The sequence below is a fragment of the Myotis yumanensis genome, unplaced genomic scaffold (genome assembly GCF_028538775.1).
Source record: "Myotis yumanensis isolate MYYU_CA2020_CCGP unplaced genomic scaffold, mMyoYum1.0.hap1 SCAF_13, whole genome shotgun sequence".
Lineage (NCBI taxonomy): Eukaryota > Metazoa > Chordata > Mammalia > Chiroptera > Vespertilionidae > Myotis > Myotis yumanensis.
The window spans coordinates 20,597,451-20,622,898 of NW_027223764.1; the positions used below are offsets into that span (position 1 = coordinate 20,597,451).

A 25,448-nucleotide genomic window follows, 5' to 3' on the forward strand; every position below is an offset into this window, starting at 1 on the left:
AGTGTCCTGGTTTCTGTGGATCAGAGACTTCCCCTCGGAGGCTGGCTGTGACCCACTCCTCCTGGTCTTGTTCGGGAAGGCTGCTTCTGATCTTCTCAGTCTCTCTCCTTTCTCTTGGCTGGGGTGTTGACCAGGAAATTGGGCAGAGAGCCCAAGCCCTTGTGACCTGAGGCCCATCTGCAGACGGGCACTGGGTGAAGGAGAGCCGCAGGCATGGAGCCTGCCCGGCCAGGATAGGGATGCTTAGCTCCAGGGCTTTCTGAAGAGAGTGAAAGGCAGGGAAACTGTCTTCTTGGGTCTTGTGTGCTAAAAAGAATACCACCAACAAGGGTAGACACAGAGGAGACAGAAGCACTAAGTACCTATGGAAATTAACCGGTTCCTATTCAAATTAGATGCAAGCCTGGGGTCGGTGCTTAGGGAAGGCATAAGATCGATACCTGTGAGCAGTGAGGTGTTAGCTTAAACGGGGTCAGAATTCTATTCCTCAGGTCATCACCACCCCAACAGGAGGGAGTGCTAGGAAAAAGTGCATTTTGGCTTTTGGGTTCAGGATTGTAAAGCCCTAGAGAAGTTGATCATTTTCTCAAGATCTTGTGTCTACTTGGTTTATTTACTTCCTGAATACATGCCTAGTCTCTCCCCTCCTGTCCCTCTGACCCAAGGTCCAGACTGATAACTTATGTTTTCTAATATTGCTGAAATCATTTTCATTGTGTTGTTGTTGTTAATCCTCACCCCAGGATATTTTTCCCTTGATTTTTAGAGAGAGTGGAAGGGAGGGGCAGAGACAGAGAAACATCGATGTGAGAGACACATCAATTGGTTGCCTCCACATGCACCCCGCCTAGGGCTGGGGATTGAGCCAGCAACCAAGGTACATGCCCTGGCTGGAATCGAACCCAGGACACTTCAGTCTACTAACCAAACCAACTAGAGCCAGTTTCATTGTTTTTTTGAAAAAGAAAACAAAAAACATACTGAAGAATTTTAAACATAAGAAAAAGTAGGCAGAATAGTATAATGACCCCCCCACCCCCCTGTAGTTTTGGTGGGCTTTAATTACTGTGTTTCCATTACTGATGTCCTGGAATGCAGTGTTGCACGTTGTTATATTTCTCCTTTGACATAAAGGATAGGTTGTTGGGAGTGGGAGTAGAATATAATGTTCAAGTGATAGAAAGGAGGTAGAACTTAGAACTTCTGATGACTTCCATCTTCTCCATGAAGGGGGCCTTCAAACCTGAACAGGTAGAACCAATAATCTACTAAGGGAACTGCAGCCAAAGGCAGGTGAGGTGCACATCTGGTCATCTGACATTAAGTCACAAGACCAGGTGCATCCCAGAGGCTGGGGAACCCACAGTCAAAGATGAGAACAGGCAGCTTGTTTCAAACAGAGAACATTTAAAAAGAGTGTATCTGTCAATTAAAGAACATTAAGTTCAAACAAATGGCTTATAAATTTTTAAGACAGTGTGTGATCACCAGGAGCCAGCACTGGCTGCAGACACAATGAACCTTGTTTCCTTGCAAGCAAGCATTTGCCTGGTGGACTGGCAGAATGCTGGAGACATCGTTTATTTTTATTTTAATGAAGCAGTTAATGGCCTCCTCACATATTATTGTAGCTACCATGAGGCAGATGATCATTCCTTTAGCAGAATCATCCTAAAGGTTGATCCAAGAGCTTTAAGTAAAAGGAGGCGTTAAGGCAAGTGCCCGGGGCTCTGTCCTTGGTCCTGACATGATGAACCTGTTTTGTTTTGTTTTGTTTTGTTTTTTTACCAACAACTCAGTTGAAAATACAAAAAAAAACCACCATGTTAATTAGAGTTGTAAATGGCAGACTAAGACCAGAGATGAGAGAAGAATCATTCAGTAGTTGAAGAGGGAAAGGTTTATTATGTGAGCAGTTACTTTATCTTAGATACACACTTGTGTGTACAGGTATGTGTATGCACACCTGTTCTTCATTTTCTAAGTGGTACCTGGTTGGACTTGGAGGACACCAGGGTCGGTATGCTGAGCTCTCCTCCTGTAGAGAAAGGTGCAAAACTGCGGTGCTGCTGGTAATGATAATTGCAATTTATCGAACATCTACCATGTGTCAAACAGTGAAGCAGGCTGTGCAGAAAAGGGTTAACAGAGCAGGCCCTTATCCTTAGTAAACCCCACTTTCAAGGTTGGTCTTTGGCCTGCAGATGGGAACTTGGATTTGGGGAGAGTTCCCACTATCCCCAGGACCGATACCAGTAGCTCACTGTGCCTAAACTACCTACACAAACTGTGGTTTTATGCCAAATACCTGTTTTCCTTCTGGGAGTCTGGAGTATTGGTATGTGCTAGGCAGAATGTGCCGACGTGACCAGCCTCCAATAAAAATCCTGGGCGCCGAGTCTCTAATGAGCTTCCTTAGCAGACAGCACTTTACACATGTTGTCACAGCCTGTTGCTGGGGGAATTAAGCACATTCTGTGTGACTCTACTGGGAGGGGCCTGTTGGAAGCTTGTTCCTCCAGACTTTGACCTGTGCACCTTTTCCCTTTGTTTATTTCACTTTATATCATCTCACTGTCATAAATCTTAGCCATGCATTCTGGATGCTGAGTTCTGAGACTCCTCCTAGGGAATCATTGATCTGCGGGTGGTCTTGAGGACCCCTGATCCACAGGCTTGATGCTTATTACATCATGTCATTCTTATAGCAATCCTATATTTACTGCTGGTAACATGCAGATCCAGGGCTTGAACCCAGAAGACTCCCAGGCTCCCTTGATCTGCAGACTCGCACAGTAACCCGATGCTCTTTACACTCGCTGCTAACACAGGCCCTGAGATTTGAATGGACAGTCCTGCTGCTGCCGGATTTCCAGTCTTCCAGTCTCATCTCAGTGTCTTCTGGGGTGAGAATAAACCACGGAACAGTCCACCGTGAAGCAGCAGGGGTGGGGAGGGGTCCCTTTTTTTTCAAGCCGTGGAATTGATTCTTGTTAGTTTCATCCCTGTGGATTCTCTCTACCTCTCTTCTCATTATATGATCCCTGGGAGACCAGTTGATTGTATTTTCTGGCAAAGAAGGTGTGAGTGTGAGCACCAACGAGGGGTTAGGGGCTCATGATAGCTGCAGCTTCTCCCTACTAGGTGGCCACAAGCCAGTCATCTTAGGCGTGTTCCTATCAGATAAAAAAGGGACACGCTCCAAAACCATAGCATGTGCCACCAAGAGTGAACCCTGATGTAAACTATGGATTCTGGGTGATAATGATGCACCAGTGTAGGTTCATCGATTGTAACAAACGCACCGCTGTGGTGCCAGATGTCGGCAATGGGGGAGGTTGTCGGTGTTTGGGGACAGAGTGTATATAGGAACTCTCTGTACTTTCTGCTCAATTTTGCTGTGAATCTAAAATTGCTCTAAAAAGTAAAATTTATTAATTTTAAAAAAATGACACGCTCTAGATCTCCAAGTGTAATTTAGGGTGTAGATTAGGGCAGCAAGGGACCGCTGCTGACTTAAAAGGGTGACTAATTTCTAATGTCCCCCACTGCTATCGCCAATAAATGCACTAAATGACTTTGAACGAGAAGAAATTGTCCCCTTTCTTCTGCCAACTGGCATGTGATGTGCCCATCTTCTCCTCTAGCCCGAGAAGGCACAGAATGCCCAGTTCTGTCTTTAAAATGCATCCTTCACCTAAGGTGCCCTGGGCTGAGGGAGCCAGAGGTTTACCAGGGAATTACCACTTGTATTAGTATCCTGTTTCCAGTAGCCCCCACTTGTCTGCAAGGGCTGTCACAGGCCCCTTGCAGGGGTTAGAGGAGATGAAGAAGGGAGAGTTTCCCCTATGCAGCCTTGGTGATGGTACAGGGGTGGGAGGGAAGAGAGCCTCATAGGGCCTGCCCCAGTCCCCCCAAATTCAAATCCTCTTCTGATCGACATAGAAAGTGGTGAGAGGTTATGATGCATATTAATGAATGTCATTGTCACTTCCTGTTTCTAAGCCTGTCCCTATCACCTCCTAACCCACCCCCTACTCAGCGAGTCTCTCATGCATTTTAAACCCACTTCCTGTGTGTGGAGAGTCCATCACACTATAATGCAATAGATGTAGTCAATGCAAGGAGGCAGTCCTCACTGCATCAAAAACGTACTATCTTCAGGAGACTAAGTCCAGGGACTAGCCAGGTGAAAGGCAAGAAGAAAGCTGGGTAAGAACATGAGCTCTAGGATCCCACAGGCCCAGGTTCATTGAATGGGCTTCTGCTGCTTTCCAGCTGTGCAACCTCCACCAAGTTGCCTAACCTTGTGGAGCCTTAATTTCATCATCAGTAAAATGGGACTAATAATAGTTCCTACCTTATAGAGTTGTTGTGAAGATTAAACAAGATCATTGATGTGCACGTCACTCATCAACAAGTATTCAGTGAATATCAACTGCTGCTCCTACTGTTGACAGATATCATTGATGCTGTTAAGAACAAGCCCACCTTCCCAGGGCCACAGTGAAAACATACTCCTTCTGTTATCACTCACTGCATTTCATCACACCTCAATTCAGTTACCTCCTTCTCCTCACTAACATGTCTACCATTGCCCCCTGCAGAGGGCCCACCAATGCCAGGCACACCCTCGTCCCAACGTCTTTTTGGAAATTTCCTTCTCTTAGAGTGGTGCCTCTTTTCTTAAAATGAGTGCCCTGCTTCCCAGCATGCACTTTCTAGAAAGTTCTCCGTCATCTGAGATGTATCTGTCACCCTGACTCACAAGTGTGCCTTTCAGAGAAACGGGTTAGGTCTGTGTTAGTGCTTGTTCCTTTTGGGAGCCTATAGTTGTAGATTTATGCGCTTTAGAGAAGAATCTGGCCCAAGGCAAATTTTTGTTAGTTTGGGTTTTGTTGATGGTGGCGGTGTTTTCTTGTTTGTTCTGTTTTGCTTAATTACCACAGCTACTGAATAGAACATTCATTTTTAATGATCAGGATAAGATCCCGTCCAAAATGAAGATGCACAAGAGCAGGCAGTGTGCATTCTTTCCGCCCGGGTCTTAGAGTGGAGTCTCCAGAGACTCCCGCCGAGCCCAGGCTGCGCCATGCACCTCGACTTCACAACTAAGTGACCTTCAAGGAGTCCCTTGACCTCCTGTGCCTCATCTGTAAAAAGGGATAATAGATTCATTTGGGGGAACGTGAGAACATGCAGATAAAGTCCTCAGCCCAGTGCCTGGCAGGTGGTAAGCAGTCAATAAATGCTAAGCTCTCATTATGACACATTCCAAAATTCAATCAGAACCTGTACTTAAAGCAGCTGTTTTGGAATATGTTGAAGAGATTGGTGTCAGTCAGCCTGCCTCTTGGAGCTCACATTTCATTCATCTGGAAGCAAATGTAATCATAAGCCCTTCACAGAGGCACATGAGCATCCCTTTGCCACTTACGTAGCACCTCACGGTGAGTTGCACTTGGCCACTGAGGCAGCAGTTGCCTAAGGTGACCTGGAACCCCACAGATGTCCATAAATAAATCTTTACAATTATTACAGATGTCAATAAAGTCCCACACCTTGCTCCAGGGCCCAGCCTCTATAACAGCGGTTCTCAACCTATGGGTCGCGACCCCTTTGGGGGTCGAACGACCCTTTCACAGGGGTCGCCTAAGGCCATCGGAAAGCACATATATAATCACATATTGTTTTTGTGATTAATCACTATGCTTTAATTACGTTCAATTTGTAACAATGAAAATACATCCTGCATATCAGATATTTACATTACGATTCATAACAGTAGCAAAATTACAGTTATGAAGTAGCAACGAAAATAATTTTATGGTTGGGGGTCACCACCACATGAGGAACTGTATTAAAGGGTCGCGGCATTAGGAAGGTTGAGAACCACTGCTCTATAAGTTTTGTCATCACAGCCTCTTTGGGGACTCTTGTGTGAGTCTAGGGCTGCACCTGGAATCCATCACCATGCATGTGACTCAGACCCTTTGGGTATAGTGTGGATGTCAGCGTCCTCTTCCAGGAGCCGGGAAGAGTGACACTGCATATCACTGCCCTGGACTGATGCCACCCGTCCTCTGAAAGCGAGGGAAAAAGAGCTGGACTCACCTATTCTGGATAAACATTTCCACTTTCAAGAGATCCCAGATTGAATATCAAGGGAACTGATCAGTAGAAGAAACGCATAAGCCAATGAAGATAACAATGAAATTAATAGCTGTTCTTTATGGAGCACTACTTAAACATTCGAGGTGCATTATCTCATTCCGTTCTCTGACAACCCTTTGAGGTACATTCTACTATCATTTCCATTGCACAGGTGAGGAACATGCTGCTCAGCGAGGTTAGCTAACTTGCCCAGGGACAGAGAACAAGGTTAGGAGAGAGAAGAGATTTGAGCCCAGGCATGTCTGCCTCCAGAGGTGGGGCTCCTGAACCTGGGTCCCTGCCCAAACAATGCAAGGCTGTGAAGTGCAGAGCTGTGTCTTGTGAACTTTTTCTCAGTGTAACCCTTTGGAAGATAAAGGAAATCTGCAACCTCCTACCATCTAAATAAGATCAGAGTGGAAATGCTGTGTTTGAAGAAGGTTAGGGGCTCATCCTCTCTTCTTCCCCAAACACACAGACCAAAAACCTTTGGAGAATCTGAAGGAGTATGTACTTCAGAGCTTTGTTCCTTCTTTGTGATGGGAATACAAATATTGGCTTTCCCGAGTTGTTGGGGAAATTAAATGAGCATATGAAGCACCTAGCACACTTCTCAGGTACTATTATTGTGATCCTAACTGATAATTTATTGGGAAAATAAGAGTTAATTCAGAGGGGCCTGTAGTGGGTTGAATGGTACACCACCCTCCCCCCAAAGATGCATCCATGCCCTAGTCCCTGGGTCCTGTGAACATTACCTTATATGACAAAATATGAGATTAAGTCAATGATCTTGAGAAAAAAGAGCTTATCCTGGATTATCTGGATAGGCCCTAAATGCAATATTGCCTTAAAAGAAACAGGCAGAGAGGGTTTTGAGAAAGGAGGAAGCAATGTGACCACGGAGACAAAGGTGGAGTGAGGCGGTCACAGGCCAAGCAATGCCTGTAGCCATAAGAAGCTGGAGGAGGTTCTGTCCTAGAACATCTGGAAGGAACTCGGCCCTGCCCATACCTTGATTTTGAACTTCTGGCCTCCGGAGCTGTGAGAGAATCAATTTCTGTTTTAAGCCATGCAGTTCCTGGTAATTTGCTATGGCGCCTTAGGAAACGAATACGGGGCGCACTGCCCCAGCTGGGCCCCAGCCCATGATGTGAGTATGGGTATTGTCTTCCACAAAGATGGAGGAGCCCATGCCGGAATCCTGAGAATAATAATACATCAGAGGTGCACACATCGCTCCTGGACGCGGGCAAGCAGGCTTTGGAAAAGTCCTCGCAGCTCTTTCAAGATCCCTCCTGGCCACTGTGGATTTCCACTCAGGTTTCCACTTTGCTCCTGAACCTCAGCTCCAGCGATCACGACGTTGAGTCGGTTATTTGTAACACCCAGATTGTCATTTCTGACAACAGGTCTGCATTTATCTATTGAGCCCAATGATGGTGTGGACAGGAGCCTTATTTGTGCTGTCACCGTGGAGCTTCATCCCCATTCCACATCCAGGCCTGGAGGGGTCTCTCAGGGCGAGCAGTAGTGCCTCCTGGATGCTGCTCTCTCTGCCGCTCCTCCTCCCTCGTTTCACCTCACTGTTTGCGTGAACATGGAAAGTGGAGCTGAGCCACGTTAGGGCTGGGCTGCCACGCGGGGCTGGTGTGGTCCAGAGTCCAGCCTGATCTTGCCATACCCTTCAGCTTCGATGACGTTCCTCCCAAGGTGATTCCACGGCAGCCAAGCCGTGGCGTCTTCTCCACGAGAGCCATCTGGCATTGATTTTTCACCTACACCTCTGAGAATTTGCCAGAGCTGCAAAGTAAAGAAGCAGTAACTCTTTTTTGGCCACTGAACCTGCTGAGGGGTTATCACGTGCTCATGCTGCACTCGCTGGTATAATATGGAGGGAGCTTTGCCAAAAGGAGTCCCTGGTCTAGTTGAAATAATATGTTAGCTCATGAATAGAAGACAAATAAGGCTTGTGGTTGGAGTTAGAAGAAGCAAATTCAAGGCTCAGCCCTGCCACTTTCCAGCTGTGTGATGGGTACATGACTAACCTCTGGTTTTGCATTAAAGGGGGAGGGGAGATAAATAATGACCCCACCAGATTGGATCGATGAGGGAATAAAGTCATAATGTTGGTAAACCAGAAAGCACTATGTAACCGCACGTGAGTCCCGAGATCTGGGCCAGGTTAGCCCACCTTAGACACTGTTTCACTAAAGGACCAAGGTTAAGGGCCAGCCTTCATGCCATTTAAGCTCTGAGTCAACAGAGGCCTTCAGCCAGGCTCCTATCACATGTCCCCCATCTCCACTTGTCATACATTGAATTCCAAAAGATGCTGGCTATTTTTCTCTTATCTCTAAAAGAGAATGTTATGGTTCATGTCTCTCTCTCTTTCTGAAGGAACAAAATGCTGAGCCATGGCCTGGGCTCTGCCCAGTAGCCCAAAAGAATGAGTGGTCCCTTAGGTGGAAGTCCGAAGGATGAGGACAACATGTCTGTTTTTCTCCCCCTCAGGAAGAACATGTATTCAGTGCAGAAGGGAGACTCAAATGCATCGTGAATTAGTCAATACCATAATCCTTCTCAGTATTTATGCCATCGCTTGTCCCCTACAGGTTCAGCTACAGCAATGTCGCTTTAAACCCCTAAATGGCAGACATGATATCCATCCAAATCCTTTTGCACTGGACTCAGAACATCGAATGTCAACTGGTCCTTAATAGATCTCGAAGAGATAGGAAGGACTAGGGGTAGGTCTCGCAGTTCTGCGAAAATAAAAACCAGTTTGTTTGAAATGCCGATTCCTGGGCTCCGTGCCTGGGCGTTTCTGATTCAGTAGGTCTGGGTGGGGCTCAGGAATTTGCATTTTTAATAAGCTCTCCAGGTACTTCTAATGTACATGGGCTACAGGCTACTCTTGGAGAAACACTGACCCAGACCAGCCCTTCTCAGACTGGAATGCGCATGTAAATCACCTTGTCATCGGTTAAAATGCAGATTCTGACGCGGAGATCTGGTGCCTGAGATTTTGCATTTTTAACCTGCTCTCAGATGCTGCCGGTGCCACATGTCCCCACCCCCACTGTGAGGAGCAAGGATTTGCCTGCTAGTCTTGTGTAATCAGGATGCACCAGCTCGAGCGGGGCTTTAATCTAGATGGATGGTTCAAATATAAATTGTCTGTGATACCTAATATCTTAGATTATAGTCATGTACCTTTCATTTGTAATTAAAATAACTGTTTATTTTAACTGCCAGCCAGATAGGTCATTTTTATACTACAAGCACTTTAAGGAATAAATAGGTATGTTTGGTACTTTCTCACTAATACTTTACACACATTTTCTGCCCCTAAACTCGAGTGCACATTTGCTCGCACAGCCAGATTCTGATTAGTATTAATGCGTGGCTAAGGGAATTCAAGCCAGCCTGGCAACAACGACCCCTGCGAATGAATGCCTTTCATACTTGGCAGCTTAATATTTTTTTAAAGCAAGAGTGTCTTCTAGGACTATTTCCTTCAAATCAAAATGAAGGGTTTAATTCATCAGTTAACACTTCACAGCCACTGGAAGGCTTTTGCTGCTTCCTCCAACCATTATTTCACAAGACACAGCCAGGCATGCCCCATGGGCTGCAGCATGAGGGAGAACCAGAGGAACTTGAATTTCCCATTGGGATGGGATCCCAGGATGAACAAGGAGTGGAGGCCCGCAATCAGGACAGCATATCCACAGGGTCTGGAGAGAGTGTATGGAGATCCAGACAGTGGCCTGGCCAGCCTGGCCCATGTATCCTGATAGGCACAAGGGCCAGGGGGGCTCCAACAGTAACTTACATGAGAAATTCCAAGCAGATAGTCATTATGGGGGAAGCTCATTGTCACGAAGAGGGGCCTGCTACCCAGCTAGAGAGTCTGGGCTAAGACTAATTGGACACGATCCTGGGCTAGAAAGATGGGCCTTTTCTAAGCTAACGATGGCCATCTCTATTCCCCCATGAGCTGGACCAGCAGGAGTCCACCTGGTCCTTGTCTTCACACAACAGCACTGCCCTTCACCAGGCAAGACCTGTCTGTTCTCAGTTCCTCACCAGGGCCTGTGACCTGTCTGGTGACCTCTATTTCCTTGTTGTCCAACCCAGGCATCGGGCCAGGCTGACTTAAAGCAGCCTCTTGCATACCTCATGTCCAGCCCAGTGCCCAGCTCCAGACTTCTTCCCTGCTGGAGAAAACCACAGCCGCCTTCTGACGAGGCCCTCAACAAACTCCTATCATCTTCCTTTCACAGGGCATTCCTGCAGCTCAATGGGCCTATCACTCAGCTCCTGTCAAATGGGGTAGAAGAGCTTGGGCTCCCCGGGGGGGCCAGGCACTGCCTCTGCCGCAGACAGCAGTCATATATCGCGTGGGCACGCGCATGCGCATGTGTGTATGTATATGCATGCGAGCAAAACCTACAGCTCTGTCACAGTTTGCATGCGTTATCTCATTTGACCTTGAGGTAGAGCAAATATTATTAGCCCCACTTTATAGATGAGGAAACTGAATTCTAGTGAATGTAATCAGGTTCCTTTATCAAACATTGTGTTAGGAGCCAGAAGAATAAAACATAGTCCAGAACTCCACAGAGCTCACAGTCTCCTGTGCTCAAGGCTACACAGGTAATAATCATAATAACTCATTCTTTCAAAAATATTTATCGAGTTCCCATTGACTGAGTGTATATGGGAGAAGAAGACAGACATACTAACTAGTGCTTATTGAGTGTTTTCTCTGGGCCCAGTACTGTATTAATGACTTTATAGGTATTATCTTAATTCTCGGCAAAACCCTATGGCAGGGGAGCTGATATCAGGAAACTGAGGCTTGGAACAGCTGGGTGACTTGTCCAGGAAAACCTACCCAGCTGGAGAGTTGCAGAGTAGGGGTCTGCCCTTGACTCCTGCGTAAGTTCCTCACCACGGAGCTCTATTGCCTCTCAGCCTTTCTGTTCTAACTCCAAGTCCAGGGCACTTTCTGCTGCCCCGTGTTGCCCCCACAGAATCCACCTCACTCCCAAGAGTAGATGCTCCCCCTTCCTTTACCCAGCCACTCTCCAGGCCAAGAGCAGGCAGCTCCCATTTCAGATCTGAGGCCCTGAACACCTGCCCTCACCTGCTCTCACCATGAACTCGGCTCCCTGAGGCAGCCCTGCCTCTAGTCCACCTTACCCTGTGCCCTCTGGTCCAGGTTGACTCCCTGGGCCCTGTTCCGGCCTCCCTGCTGTGATTGCTTCATTCCTGTATCTTCTGTGCAACCTGTAAGACTAATCCTGTCCCACCGCCTGCCCTCTGCATCTCCCAAATTCAGCCTCATGGTGCGCACCCTGCATGCCCCATTTACCATGGAAGGGGGCCATGTATTAGCCCCTCGGTTGCTATTCCAACTTCCTCATTCCTCAAGCTGTGACTTCTGCACCCTCCTCTCAGCTAAGAACCTCACCTCTTATTTACCTATGAGCAGACCAAGGTCTCTGGGCATCAACTTCCTAGTCACTATCTTCCACGTCATCCTGTCTTCTTACCCATCCTGGCTTCCTCTCCTCTTCTCTTGACTTCAAGCCTAACCCATCTGCTGGTAGTTTACCTGCTGTTCCTCTCCACCTTCTTGCCTAGTTCCACTCTAAATCCACTGCCCTCCTGGGTCTTTTCCTCTTGTCCGCAAACATGCACAGGCCCCAGAGCTTGATGAAACCATCACTTAACTCCGTGTCCCATGGCCAGTATCCTAGGCCTTACTGAAGTATCCATTGGCTATTTGCCCCACTAAATTGGCCCACCTCTTCAAACAAAAGAGAGAGAGAGACCAATGGCTTTTTAGCTAACGCTTCTAGAGAGTGATAGCATGAAGGAAGAAAGTTTGAATAGAGATGTAAAGTATTTTGTGTCCAGGCAGGAAGTGATTTGCCTGCGTCTGTGGAGAGTTGATCACAGAGTTGGGCCAGAGCTCACCTTGTGTCCCCTCATGCCCCACATCGGGCTTGTCGCTGCCAACTCTCAGTGCCCTCCCGCCTCCCCACAGCCAGCAATGCTGCCTGGAGCAGAGGCTTCAGGAGCAGGCAGGAGGCCAAGAACCCTTTGTGAATCCACTTCCTGTGTTTACTTCTTTCTGGGGCTCCAGAGGGGGATGGGAGGATCTTGAGATGTATCTCCAGGACACAGGGACTCGGTGGTTCCAGGGAGTCATGGCCTTCCATCAGTAGGCCCTGGCAAGTTTGTCTCCAGAATGTGCAGACCCAGATGGATGACTGTCTATCTAGAGACACATTCCTCATCTCTTCCTGAAAATATGTGGCTCCTGAGATGCTGCTTTCACTAGGTTTGGTACTAGTTGAAGGCTGTCAATCATAGACTCCCAGCTCTGAGAATGGACATTTGACCCAATCTGGGCCAATCATAGCCCTTCCCTGGAGTTTTTCCCATTGGAACTGAGGAAAGATAGCATCTCCACTCTGTGCTGAAGCTGAAGTATGAGGCTGAGAGTGTTAACACAGGTCAAGCCTTGTGAAGCAGGATGGTGTGAGAGAATGAGGTCAAGAGACAGAGAAAAGAGGAAGAGGGAAAGAGAAATGAGATCCTGAAACCTTCTGGTCAGAACCCTGGTTCCCATCCACCTGCACCCAGAAGACTACTTGTACCCTTGATGTTCTGGTCGTTTGGACATATGAGCCAATAAATTATTCAGCTAGTGCATGTGGAGTGATTGCCACTTGCAACGAAAGAATCCTGCTTGCCATAGCCTCCATCTGTCACCTGAATTCCTCCTTTGATATTTTATGGAACTCCTGTCTCCTTGTCTTCCTCGTTTAGTGAGATAAACATGTATTGAGGAATGGAGTCATGGTCTTTATCATCATCTTCATCAACATCACGACCAGAGCACCTGTTTTTTTCTGGCATTGTCCACGTGTGGTGGGGATAGAACTGCAAATGGTAGTCTGGGCGCTTCCTTCTGGGTGCTTCCATGCTCATCAACATATAAGAAATTCCAAGAGCACAGAGCTCATGCGGAGCACAGATCTCTTTTAGAACAAGGTATAGATCAATCAGTCTGCCTGGAGTTCTTACAGACACTCATCACTGTAGATTATTCTGACCTTTTGGTGCCAAACATTCCTTTCTTAAAAAACCATCCGCCCCTTAGGACAAAAGGTCTTTATTGTTCATCTTAAAGTTACCTTCTCCTTCTTTTCCCTCTATTTGTGAGGTCTTCTTCAACTTGGTTAGCTCCTAATTCAGGATCAAATTTGTTTGTTTGTTTTCTGGGATGGATGCCCTTTCCACACTATCCAATTTACTCCCCTTTAAAATCCCTACCCCCAGAGTTTTCACCACACCTAGAACCTTCCCATTACCAAAATCTCCATTCTTTTAAACTGGCCTCTGGATATATCCTATCCTAGGATACAATTTGTGAATCTTTTGTTTGAATGCTTTCCCATGTGTGTGCTGGTCCTATTTAACTTCGATGGCTTTCACTGGATTAAATATGTAAGCAAAGAAAAAAGAGCATGACACACATCTCCAAAAAATCATCTATATTAAAGGTTGTACATTCAAAATAGGAAATGGATATGGCTAAAAGAGAATGGAGAATGAGAATGAGGAGTAAGAAAACGGGTTTCTGGAATCCTTGTATTTATTATTACCCTTCTACCCTCAGGCTCTGCACAAATTCTCAGATATTCTGAGATGCAAGTATCAACTCAACAGATCCAGGCATCCCTTGGGGAGACCTGCCTACTGGAAATTCAAATGGCTACCCTACAAAATTTCACTGACTTATGAACAGTACTTTTTCTTACTTTCCAGTAGTAAAATTCCTTTTCCCTTTGGGTCTGAAATCATAGGTCATCATTATGTACTTTCTTTTCCAAAAATGTAGTGGCTTAAAAAGAATTTGTCATTTTTCACAATTCTGTGGGTCAAAAATTCGAGCAAATTCATTTGGATGGTTCTTCTGTTCCACGTGACATCTGCTGGTATCACTCACTCAGATGCATTCAACTGCTGGCGAAGTCTTCACTCACATATCTGGTGCCTCGGTGCCCTTCCCCAGGGCCTCTCCGTGAGGCTAGATTGGGCTGTGTCAGAGCATGGTGATCTCAAGGTAGTGAAATTTCTATCACGGTGACTGGCTTTTACCAAACACAAAGTAGGTCTCTTAACGGCTAGATCCAGAACTGGCCCAACATCACTTCTACCATATGCTGCTAATTGAGGCAAGTCCAGATTCATTCAAGGGGAGGCGAAATAGATTCCACCTTTTTCTGCTTGGAGTAAGAAGTGCCCACAGAGAAAAGAGAAGATGGCAGCCCTCTGTGGAGATCCTCTACCACACCCCTTTAACCACTTCATTCATTGCGAGGGAAGGAACATGCTCTTACTTCTAAGCCTTAGATAAGCCCCATGTAGAGTACACTGCTCTCTTCTTAAGCAACTTTTTTTTTTTTTCAAATATATTTTATTGATTTTTTACAGAGAGGAAGGGAGGAGATAGAGAGTTAGAAACATCGATAAGAGAGAAACATCGACCAGCTGCCTCCTGCATATCTCCCACTGGAGATGTGCCCGCAACCCAGGTACATGCCCTTGACCGGAATCGAACCTGGGACCCTTCAGTCGGCAGGCCGACGCTCTATCCACTGAGCCAAACCGGTTTCGGCTTAAGCAACTTTTCTGTCTCTTTTCTCTGAAGATTATTTTGCTTCACAGTCTCCATCCTAAGACCTAAGGTCTTCCTTGCATTCAACCGATACTCTCCCTGAAATACCATGTTATCTCAAAAAAACTGTATTTCCAAGTACAGACTCCCAACGTAATTTTTACTAACACTATTCTAATTTTGAGTTCTGTTCTGATATTGATCACTTAGAACTTTTAATATACCTATAATATAAGGCTGATAACCCTTTGAGTCAGGGATAGGAAATGTTTTTCTGCAAAGAACCACATGGTAAATATTTTCAACTCTTGGGCCATACATTCTATCATAACTACTGAACTCTACAGTATAGCAAAAGCAGCCATACTTAATACACAAATAAATGAACATATCAGTGTTCCAATAAAACTTTATTTACAAAAATAGGCAGCAGTCCAGATTTAGTCCAAAGGCCATACTTTTGTTGATCCCTGCTAAGGGATAAGTTTGCCTTTGGTTTATTTTATCTAACAATTATCTATTTGACTTTCAGAAAGTCGTTTTTTCTGAAACTTGCTTTCTTCATCTAAAAAATAAGGGTATTGAAGTGACCAAGAATAAAATACATTCTATGCCTTTAGAGGAAATGCTGAAAATGGCCACAGAGATGGGTTGTTTCTCTATGATAATATCTCAGGTTCCTTTTGAAATTCCCAGGGATCTCTCTATTTGTCTCTACAGGTCTGCATGTCCCCTTTTCCATGTCTCTGTGTCTGTATGAGCCAGTCTGTCTATGTTTCAGCATGTTTTTCTCTCTCTGTTCAGGGTTTTATTCAATTTCTACGGTTGTTTTTTTATTTTATTTTATGTGTCTCTATCTTTCATTCTTTGTACATACATACATCTGTTTTTTCTCTCTGCCCTGCCTCTCTCTCCTAACTATAGTGTTGAATAGCTATATATCTTTCATTATTTTCCTTTCTAAATGAAAAAGGTTTCCTATTCTTACTTTTCAAAATAGCGTAATTTATATATCTTTCAAATTTAAAATTTTTTATTCATGTATAATACTTAGCGCAGTATCGAACATATAGTAGGTACCCAATAATTATTACATCCTATTATCTGGTTTCTCTTTATGTAACTGTCTAAGATTATTTTTTCACATGGGTCAATTATTCTGAACAGAAAAAAGGTTGATTCTCTGTATCTATAACATTTTGTTATTCTCTCTCACTCTTATCCAGGACACCAGGTCTTGGCCTCCTCTCTGTCAATATGTATATCTTTGGGGAACAATAAAAGTGGAGGGCAAACACCAATCAAGAGACTGTTGGCTCGGTCAGGCTTTTGCTCAGCCACCCAGTGGTGATCTGGTACCTTCTATAGGCTACTTCTCTTTCGTTCACTCTACAGGTATTTATTGAGCACTCATTATGCACTGGATAATGAGAAGATTGCAATGAACAAGGCAAACACAGACCCCGCCCTCATGAAGCTTATTGTTTACTGGGAGAAATGGGCAATACCTAGGTAACCAAACAAGAGTGGGACAGTAGATACCCGGAGGAAGACTTTTCTGAGCTGCTTTTGATGGTGAGACCTAAAGAATGAGAAGAAGCCAGAGGAAGTGGATAGAGTGTCCTAGTCAGAGGGAGCAGTTCTGTGAGAGCCCAGGGCCTGGAGGAGGTCAGCGAAGCGGGCAACCAACCAAGCTGGGCTCCCAGTCCAGGCATGATAAGGGGTCTGGGTTCCATTCCAACATAATGGGGAGCCACCAAAGGGTTTAAGATAGGAGAATGGCTGGCCGGATTTGTGTGTTAAAAAGATGACTGTGGCTATGGTATGGGGGGATTAGATTGATGGGGGAAAGTGATGAAAGAAAGAAAGAAGCCTCTTTGGTGGCAGTGGGGGAGGAAAAAAGAGAAAGATTTGAAAGATTTTTTTAAGAGGTAGAAATGGCAGGATTGGCTGATGAATTAGATATGAAGACAAGGGGGTGGGAAAACCAAGGCTGGCACCAGGTTTCTGGCTTCAGTACTTGGGTGTCCATTGCAGGGCAGGGGGGATGAGCGATCGATAGTTCCATCAGAGATGACTGTGCGGGTGCAAGGAGAGATGTCAGGTAGGCAGTCAGATATATGAGTCTGAGCTTGGGCTGGGGATTTGGGTAGGAGATATAAATTTGGGAGTTGTCAGTCTTGAGAATGAATATTATCCCCTAGTGAAAGGGGACAGAGGGGAGAAGGGGACCCAGGACCAAGCCTGGGGACTCCAACATTAAGAGGGCAGAGAGAGGAGGAAGAACCTACTAGGGGAAAAGGAGAGGGAGGCAGAGAGAGAGAGAAGGAAAACCAGAGGAGGGTGGCAACCTCAGAGGCAAGAGAGCAGTGTTTTAAGAGGGGAGTGGTGTGGTGGAGACTGAGGGAGACTGGAAAGGGTGTCCTTGGATGTGGCCACACAAAAGCTCCCAATGACAGTAACAAGAGTGGCTTGGCTGGAATTGGGTGCGGGGAGGATGTGGGTTGGGGTGGGGTAAATGGGTAGAGAGACCGTGGAGACAGCTTGTGAAGACAACTCTGAGAACTTTAGTTATAAAGGGCAATAAAGAAATATACCCACAGAGGATGAGCGATGAGGGTGGGATGTTTTTGGAAGAGAAATACTAGATTGTGTTTGGAAACTCTCAAAATGATCACTGGAGAGTTCTCGAGATTGTGCTTCGGTTGTTTCTGTAATAATGATGAGAACATACAACTGTGTAACTTCACAGTTTACCAAGTGTTGTCACACACTCTCATCCTCGCAGCCATCCTGTGAGTTATGTAGCCATAGATGTAGTAGAAGTAATGAGGAAGCTGAAGCTTGGAGAAATGAGTGTCAAGCTCAAGGTCAGCGCCAGAAAGTGGCAGGGCCAGAAGCCCACGCCCAGGCTGCTCTGGACCCAACCCCCCGGCCCCTCCCCGCCCATCGCAGCCCTGCCCCAGCAGACTGGCACCAACATCGGATGGCACTCACATAACTGTGGGTTGTGCCCTGCTGGTGTCTCTCGAGCAGACTTTCCAGTTGCCTCCAAGCCCATCACTTCTGCCTGCTGGCCCAGCCTTGGAGATTATGAAGTCACATCTGCTTTTTAAGAACATGGACCCTGTCCCACTGCCTAACCCCGTTTCACTGAACTTCTAGAGTTGCCCCCACAACCTCTGGCAGTTCTCACAGAGAAGAAGCATGAAATCTCACATACCGTACATCCAGCTCCCCCGGCGGATTGGTGTGGGAACTGACATCCCTTTTGTGACCCTCTGATTTAGTCCAAATCTCTTGTTTTGTGGAAGAGAACCCCAGAACATGGGTTTCTGACCAGCCAAAGTCGCAAAGCTAACCTCTGGCAGAGTCAAGACCTGCGAGAAACAAGTGAAATCAAGGATGAGAAGGTTCTTTGTAAATTGTAAAGTGCTGTAGAAATGTAGGGTTATTATCTCCAGTGTTTACGTGAAATCCTCAGGCATTTCTCACCATCACTACTCTGGGAGAGGCTGCCAGAAAAAAAATTTTTAAATGCAGAGAACTCCCTGACCAACGTGGCTTAGTGGTTGAGCGTTGACCTATGAACCAGGAGGTCACGGTTCAATTCCTGATCAGGGCATATGCCTGGGTTGCGGGCTTGATCCCTAGTTGCAGGCTCAATCCCTAGTTGGGAGTGTGAGAGGCTGTTGATCAATGATTCTCATTACTGATGTTTCTATCTCTCTCTACCTCTCCCTTCCTCTCTAAAATCAATAAATATATATATATATATTTTTTAAAATGCAACCCTAGCTGGTTTGGCTCAGTGGATAGAGCATCAGCCTGAAGGGTTCTGGGTTTGGTTCTGGGTTTGATTCTGGTCAAGGGCACATACCAGGGTTGCAGGCTTGATCCCCAATAGAGGGCATGCAGGAGGCAGCTGATCAATGATTCTCTGTTATCATTGATATTCCTCTGTGTCTGTCTCTCTGTCTCTGTCTCTGTCTCTGTCTCTCTCTCTCTCTCTCTCTCCCTCTTTCCCTTTCTCCCTCTCCCTTCCCCTCTGAAATATATTTTTTTAAATGCAGAGCACTAAGAGTGTTGGCATCATAGGCAACATAGCAAGAACCCTGCAGACGGTTAGAGGCCCAGCACTGCCATGTATGAGCTGTGTAACCTTGAACAGCTCACTTTGCCTCTCTGACCCTCAGGGTTTTTTTCTAGAAAAATGCCTTATCTACCTTCTTTCTGGGATTATGTGGGGTTCGGGTGGGACAATGCTTGTGAAAGTGCTTTTAACGAGGCCCAGAACCCTAGGACTACGTGTCTTGTGAGGAGCAGTAGGGACAGTGGCAAACAGAAGACCCAGAGGCTTGGAGGACTAGTGTTGAGCACCCAGAAGGCACTTCCTGTCCCTGGGGGCTGGAGCCAGCTGCTGACAGTGCTGAGACCCGTATACTGTCTCTCCTGCCTAGAAGTGTCCCCAGGTCATGCCATGTCCTTAACACAGCCCTCAGACGATCTTCGTCAAGATGTCTAATGTGCGACCTTCCATCACCCGGTGCTGACTCAGCCCCCGGTGAGCTCTGTCTCCCCTTTCGCACACTGTGGGTGCCAGAAGGCTCCCGGCCAGTTGCTCAACATCCCCCAAATTTCACTGGCTCTGCACTTGGTGATGAAGGAGAGGGCCAAGTTGGATCTGTTTCAAGGAAGCAAGAAGTGATTTCTCTCAAAGACCTTGGGGAGTTCTTCCCGCCCTCCAAGTGTTCTCTGCCCCGGACCATCCAGAGGCTGGCAGCTGAACTCAGGATGCTCATGCCCGGGTTAGAACAAAGGCAGGAGACCAGGGACTAGTGCATGGAGGCTGGCCAGGTTCCTTTGGAGAGCCTGGCAAGCTGGTTTTCCAGGAGCAGTAAGGGGCCTTCACACAGTCATGGCTGTGCTGTCTGGGGGGTGACCTTGGGGCATGCCACTTTCTCCAGATGGAAACACGAGGGGAAGAAATCGACTATGGGGCCCCTAAACCCTTATGACTCAGCCGTGAGCTCTGAGGTCTCCCTCATTCAGTCATTCAACAAATATTTATTGAGCACCTCTGTGTGCCAGGCACTGTTGTAGGCCCTGGGGAACAAAACAGACAGAAAGCTCTGCCCTCGTGGAGCTGACATTCCAGTGGGATCAGACAGAGAAGGAACAGATGACCAAGAAGAGACAGATGGTCAGCTGGTGGTAACAGCCATGGGGGAAGAGCAGGGGGCAGAATAAGGAGAGCAGGGTGGAGGTGGTTGCAGGTTTCAGGAATGTGGGCAGGAGGGCCTCACTGAGAAGCAACAATTGAGCCAGAGCCTGAGGGAGGTGAAGGAAGGAGGCAGCCATGTGGACGTCTGCAGGAAAAGCATCCTGGGCCGAGGGAGCAGCAAGAGCCAAGTCCCTGAGGCAAGATCATGCCTGGGGGCCATGGGGCTGCGGGAGTGAAACGGGAGAGATGAGGACTGATGAGAACTTTAATCTTTTGGTTTTGAGTTTCATAGAAAAAGAAACCCAGCAGGTTCTGCTAATGACTTAAGATGTATTCATAATCTCCCGTCTGAGATGCGAATTTCATACATCCTGTTTAAGCGCTGGGACTTCCGTCAGGAGAGAGTCATCCCAAGCCTCACCCACAAAGCCTCTGCTCCTCCTCGGCTCAGTCACACGGGGGCTCTTGGGATAGCAGAAAGGGCCCGAGTTCAAGTCCCAGCACCTGACACTTATTAGCTGTTACCTTGGGAAGGGCACTGAGCTTCCCTGAGCCTTTGTTTCCCTGATGAAGCTCACCAGTTGCTTCATCTGTAAAATGGGTTAATTACACAGCCTTCCTCACCGCCCTCCCCTAATTGTTGTTAGATTTAAAAGAATGAGATCATAAGTGTGAAAGTGGCTTTGGCATTGAAATGGGCAAGCTAAGTGTCTGGGAGGTTCTTGTTTGCTTCGGGATAGCCGGTGGTAAAAGGCTTGTCACTGGTTTCCCACTCCCCTCCACTCCCCTGCTCTTTATATTGTGTTCCATGAAGGTGGAAAGCAGGAAGAGGCCCGTGTGGGCCCAGTTGACTCTCGCTTTGCCGGGGCCCTATCTGATTCATGGACCCTCACTAAACACCCAGGGCCCCCCAGGACAAGCTGCTGAGGGCTCCCCAGGAATTCTGTGGGGCTGAATTGCCCCACACGGACCTCTCTGGGAGGACTCTGAGCCCTTTGCTGGTCAGGTGGAGGCAGGTGGCCCAACTGCTCCTCCCCAATGTCCCCTTCCCCTCCCCCATCCAGGTACAACGGCCCCAATCTGGTTCTGAAGTACGACCGGGCCCAGAAGCGGCTGGTGAACATCGCAGTGGACAAGCGCAGCTCCCCCTACTATGCGCTGCGGGACCGGCAGGGCAACGCCATCGGGGTCACAGCCTGTGACATCGACGGGGATGGCCGTGAGGAGATCTACTTCCTCAACACCAATAATGCCTTCTCAGGTAAGGGTTTGGGGCTTCGGGCCTCTTCCTGCTTTCCACCTTCTTCCTCCCAGCACCAGCTGTGGGCAGGGCCTTGGGGACCCTGGCCCTCCTCAGGCTACTGTCATGGGCCCCCCGCCCCTAGACATAGTCCCCTGCTGCCTCCAGGACCTCGCTCTGTCCCAGCAGGAGAGCCCCTTCTCTTGTGCATGAAGCTGACCCTCATCTCCTGGCTGCTGGCCCTGGAGATGGAGGGCCTTGAGCAAAAGCCTGTCCTTACCTTCAGACTTTATCCTCTGGCCTCCCGGTAGGTAGGAGCAGCCTCCAGTCCTCCTAGCCCCTCCTCTCCCCTCCCTCCCCACTGCTCCGGCCAGGCTCAACCACGCAGCACTCTCACCCAGGTGGCCACCATAGCAACAAATGTTGCCCGTAATTGCCCTCCATGCTGTTTCAAGGGGGCCTTTCAAAAATGCTTTGAAATCCTTCAGTGAACCCACAGCTTTCAGCGTAGCTCATTTATTCACACCACAAATTCCTGCCGAGCACCTGCTCCATGCCAGAGGTGCTGGGCAATGGGGGTACAACTTTAAGGAAGACAGACCTTGAGCTCATGGAGCCTCTTCTAGCCCAGAGCATCCATCCTAGTCACCTGGGGGTCTTGTGGGAATGCGGATTCTGACTCGGCAGTGGAGTGGGGCCCAAATCCTGCACTGCTCACATACGCTTGGGCTATGATGATGCTGATGGTCCAGGGACCACACTGAGTAGCACGGTCCTAAGGAATGGAGGAAAGAAATTGATGCACAGAAGGCTAAATAATAGTAACAAAAATGGTAACGGGTAGTACGTAAATAGCAAGCAGGCCCTGATCTAAGCACTCTATCATAAGTATCTCACTTAAGCCTCACAGTAGCTTGATGAGGTTAGGTACTGGTGCATCTCACTCTACAGTTGAGGAAACTGAGGCACAAAGAGATCACATGACTTGTCAAAGGCCACACAACTTGTAAATACCAGGACTCAAACCTAGGGGTCTGACTCCAGCTTTATCCTTTTAACCAAGACACTCTACAGTGGTTCTCAACCTTCCTAATGCCGCAACCCTTTAATACAGTTCCTCATGTTGTGGTGACCCCCGATTTCATTGTTACAAATTGAACATAATTAAAGCATAGTGATTAATCACAAAAAACAATATGTAATTATATATGTGTTTTTTCGATGGTCTTAGGCGACCCCTGTGAAAGGGTCGTTCGACCCCCAAAGGGGTCGCGACCCACAGGTTGAGAACCACTGCCCTAGGATGAAGTCTTCTCCTGTGGGGCCATCACATCTGCAGGGGAGTCCCAGGCCAGGGCGTCCTCCTGAAGGATGCAGGACCTCATGTCCCTGTGAGGTCCGCTTGGACATGCACTGGATTCTTCCCAGATGGCAGCAGGCTCTTGGTTTAGTCTGAATGATACCATATGGTTCATACTTGTGTATTCACGGTCCTAACCTCCTGGGGGCAGGTGATTGGCTGGCTGTGAGAACCACCTTCTCTCCCTCTCCCCAGCCCCACACTGGCTGTCCCCAGGGCCCATCGTGTGGCCCCTGCCAGTTGTTGAGCCCAAGCCAGGATCCAGACCCTAGGCTGCCTCTGATGTTGAGCCCTGCCAGGTGCATGAATGGGAGGGGACGAGGTTGGAGATGAGGTTGGGGCTGGTGCCAGGGGCAGGGGCGGGCAGGGCTGGCTGGCTGACAGCCAGCCTTGTGCAGCCAAGAAACAATGAGCCACAGCCCCTCGTGGTGTTTTATGGGTTTTCATCTCATCTTGCCACCAAGTGAGGCCTGAGAGATAGTAATTATCCCTACACAAATATCAGGGCATGATTACCCAGCTGGATTTACTGCCCTCTCTCCAACCAAGCCAAGATTGGATTAGGACACAATTAATTGATGGGCTGATCAACCCTTTAATGTGGGACAATGTCAGGAGGGGGGCAGCAGCAAGGGACGGCTGAGGAGAGGGTGAGTCCGCAGGAAGATGCTGGAGGGCAGGGAAACAGAAACAAGGAGAACTGTGGGAGGGGGTGTTCAACATGGGCTCTGCAGGCAGGACGCCAGAGGAAGGGCAGGCTCTCCTCCCCACTCACTGAGCACAGCACCTGGGATGGGACCTGTCAGATGTCTCTCAAGCAGCAGCCCCTCCCACTCTCTTAGTCTTCCATTGTGAATCCTAGAGCAGTGGTGCAAGGCCAAGGCTGTACATTAGAATCCCCGGGGGAGCTTTTATCACTCCCAGTGCCCAGTGTGTACCCCGGTCCAGCCCAATCCAAACCTCTGGGGACGGGACTCAGTTATCAGATTTCCATGTGTATTGGAGAAAGGGGGTCCACTATCCCAGAATCACCTTAGTTCCATGCTCAGCCTAACCGTAGCCCCTTTCATTCACTAATGCATTCATTCATTGGACAAATATTTATTAAGCACCTACTGTGTGCTAGGCACTATTCTAGACACTGAGAATGCCCCAGTGAATGAAACAGAAAAATCCTGTCCTTATGAAGTTTACACTCTATCCCAACATGACCTTATATTTCTCTAGGTACCTGACAACCCTCGCCCAGCCCCTTGGACTCTAAGCTCCTTGAGGGCAAAAATCCCTGTCTTAGTCATTTTGTGCATCCCTCCGGCCCAGCCAGACCTTGAGCATCCTAACAGCACAATTAAAACTTGATAAGTGAATCCAGGAAGAACAGACCAGATGCAAGCCATTAGGCCTGAGAGAAGGTTTTGCCAACAGAGGGCAAAATAGGGGAGACAGGCAAAATGGAGCCCCTTTCCCCCCCGAAGGTCCTGGGCTTCCTGGGTTTGACGGCACAAGTGTTCCTGAGAGAGGCTGGGGCTGGGCCCCCAGGGCTGGGGTGAGGAAGATGGTGCCCCGCAGCCTCAGCCTCAGGCATGCACCTCCCCGTGACCTTCTGTGGGTTGGAGGGATGTCTGTGGGTTTGAGTTAATTTTTCAGTTGAGTGATTCAATTGATTCATCGACAGTGGGCGGGGTATGGACTCCGGACATTTGTGCTGTGTCAGCACTTCCCAGGGTCCAGCTGGCATGACACTCAACCATTGCCACCCTACCCACCGCAGTAACCTGAGATCCTCTCCAGGAGCCCCCAGCCAGCCCCTGCCTGCCCAGGGCATATGATGGGGGCTCCTTTAGCCTGTGGCAGAGCATCAAAAGGACCTGAGGCAGGACAGTCCCTGTCCTCTCGCTCAGCCAGCCTTCGGAATGTCAGCACTGGAGTGCCCAGAAGAGTACTGAGACCTGTATCCTAGGAGTGCTGTGAGGGGGGGTCAGTTTGTACAACCTGGGATCTTCCTTTATTTACTGGGTACCTTGGACAGGATATTTGATCTCTCTCAGTCTCAAACCCTTCATCTGTAGAACAGGAAAAATCATATCAATTTCATAAGCTCTTATATGTGGTTTGGGGGACAAGAAGAGATAAACCAAAGCACTTATATACCTACTAGAGTCCTGGTGCACAAAATTCGTGCATGGGTAGGGTCCCTAGGCCTGGCTGGCAATCTGGGCCAATTGGGGCCTTCTGGCCGCTGGCCAGGACCTTCCTTCGTTCCACGCCGCCCCCTGGTGGTCAGCACACGTCATAGCGAGCGATCAAACTCCCAGTCTCCCTGTCAAACTCCCAAGAGAACACTTTGCATATTAGCCTTTTATATAGATACCAGAAGCCTGTTGCATGAAGATTCGCCAAATAGGACTTCCTTCCCCTGGCTTCCGGCACCGGTTTTCCTCTGGTACCTGGGACCCAGGCCTTTGGTCTGGCCGCAGGGGAGAAGCCAAGCCTCTTCAGTCTTTAGTCTTCAGTCTTCACTCCATCTGGAGCCTTCAGTCTTCGCTCCGTGCCTGCGTATGCAAATTAACCATCATCTTTGTTGGGTTAATTTGCATACTCATCTGATTGGCTGGTGGGCATAGCGGAGTGACACCAATTTTCATGTTTCTCTTTTATTAGTGTAGATGTATAGCCCATGGACACAAGCAATAGCGTGGTGAAGACCTGGCAGGGGTAGATAGGGGCTGGGAGGACAGGGGTAAAGGGCATAAATGGGAGACATCTG

The 25,448-nt window shown here is 47.8% G+C and overlaps 1 protein-coding gene across 2 annotated transcripts in view; it reads left to right on the top strand.

Moving 5' to 3' along the window:
- Window positions 1-25,448, top strand: part of CRTAC1 (cartilage acidic protein 1) — a 130,439-nt gene that overhangs the window by 55,068 nt on the left and 49,923 nt on the right. For both annotated transcript variants that reach the window (XM_070431854.1, XM_070431853.1), the window contains exon 3: window positions 21,146-21,342. In XM_070431854.1, coding sequence (XP_070287955.1) covers window positions 21,146-21,342 — 197 coding nt within the window. The remainder of the gene's footprint in view (window positions 1-21,145; window positions 21,343-25,448) is intronic.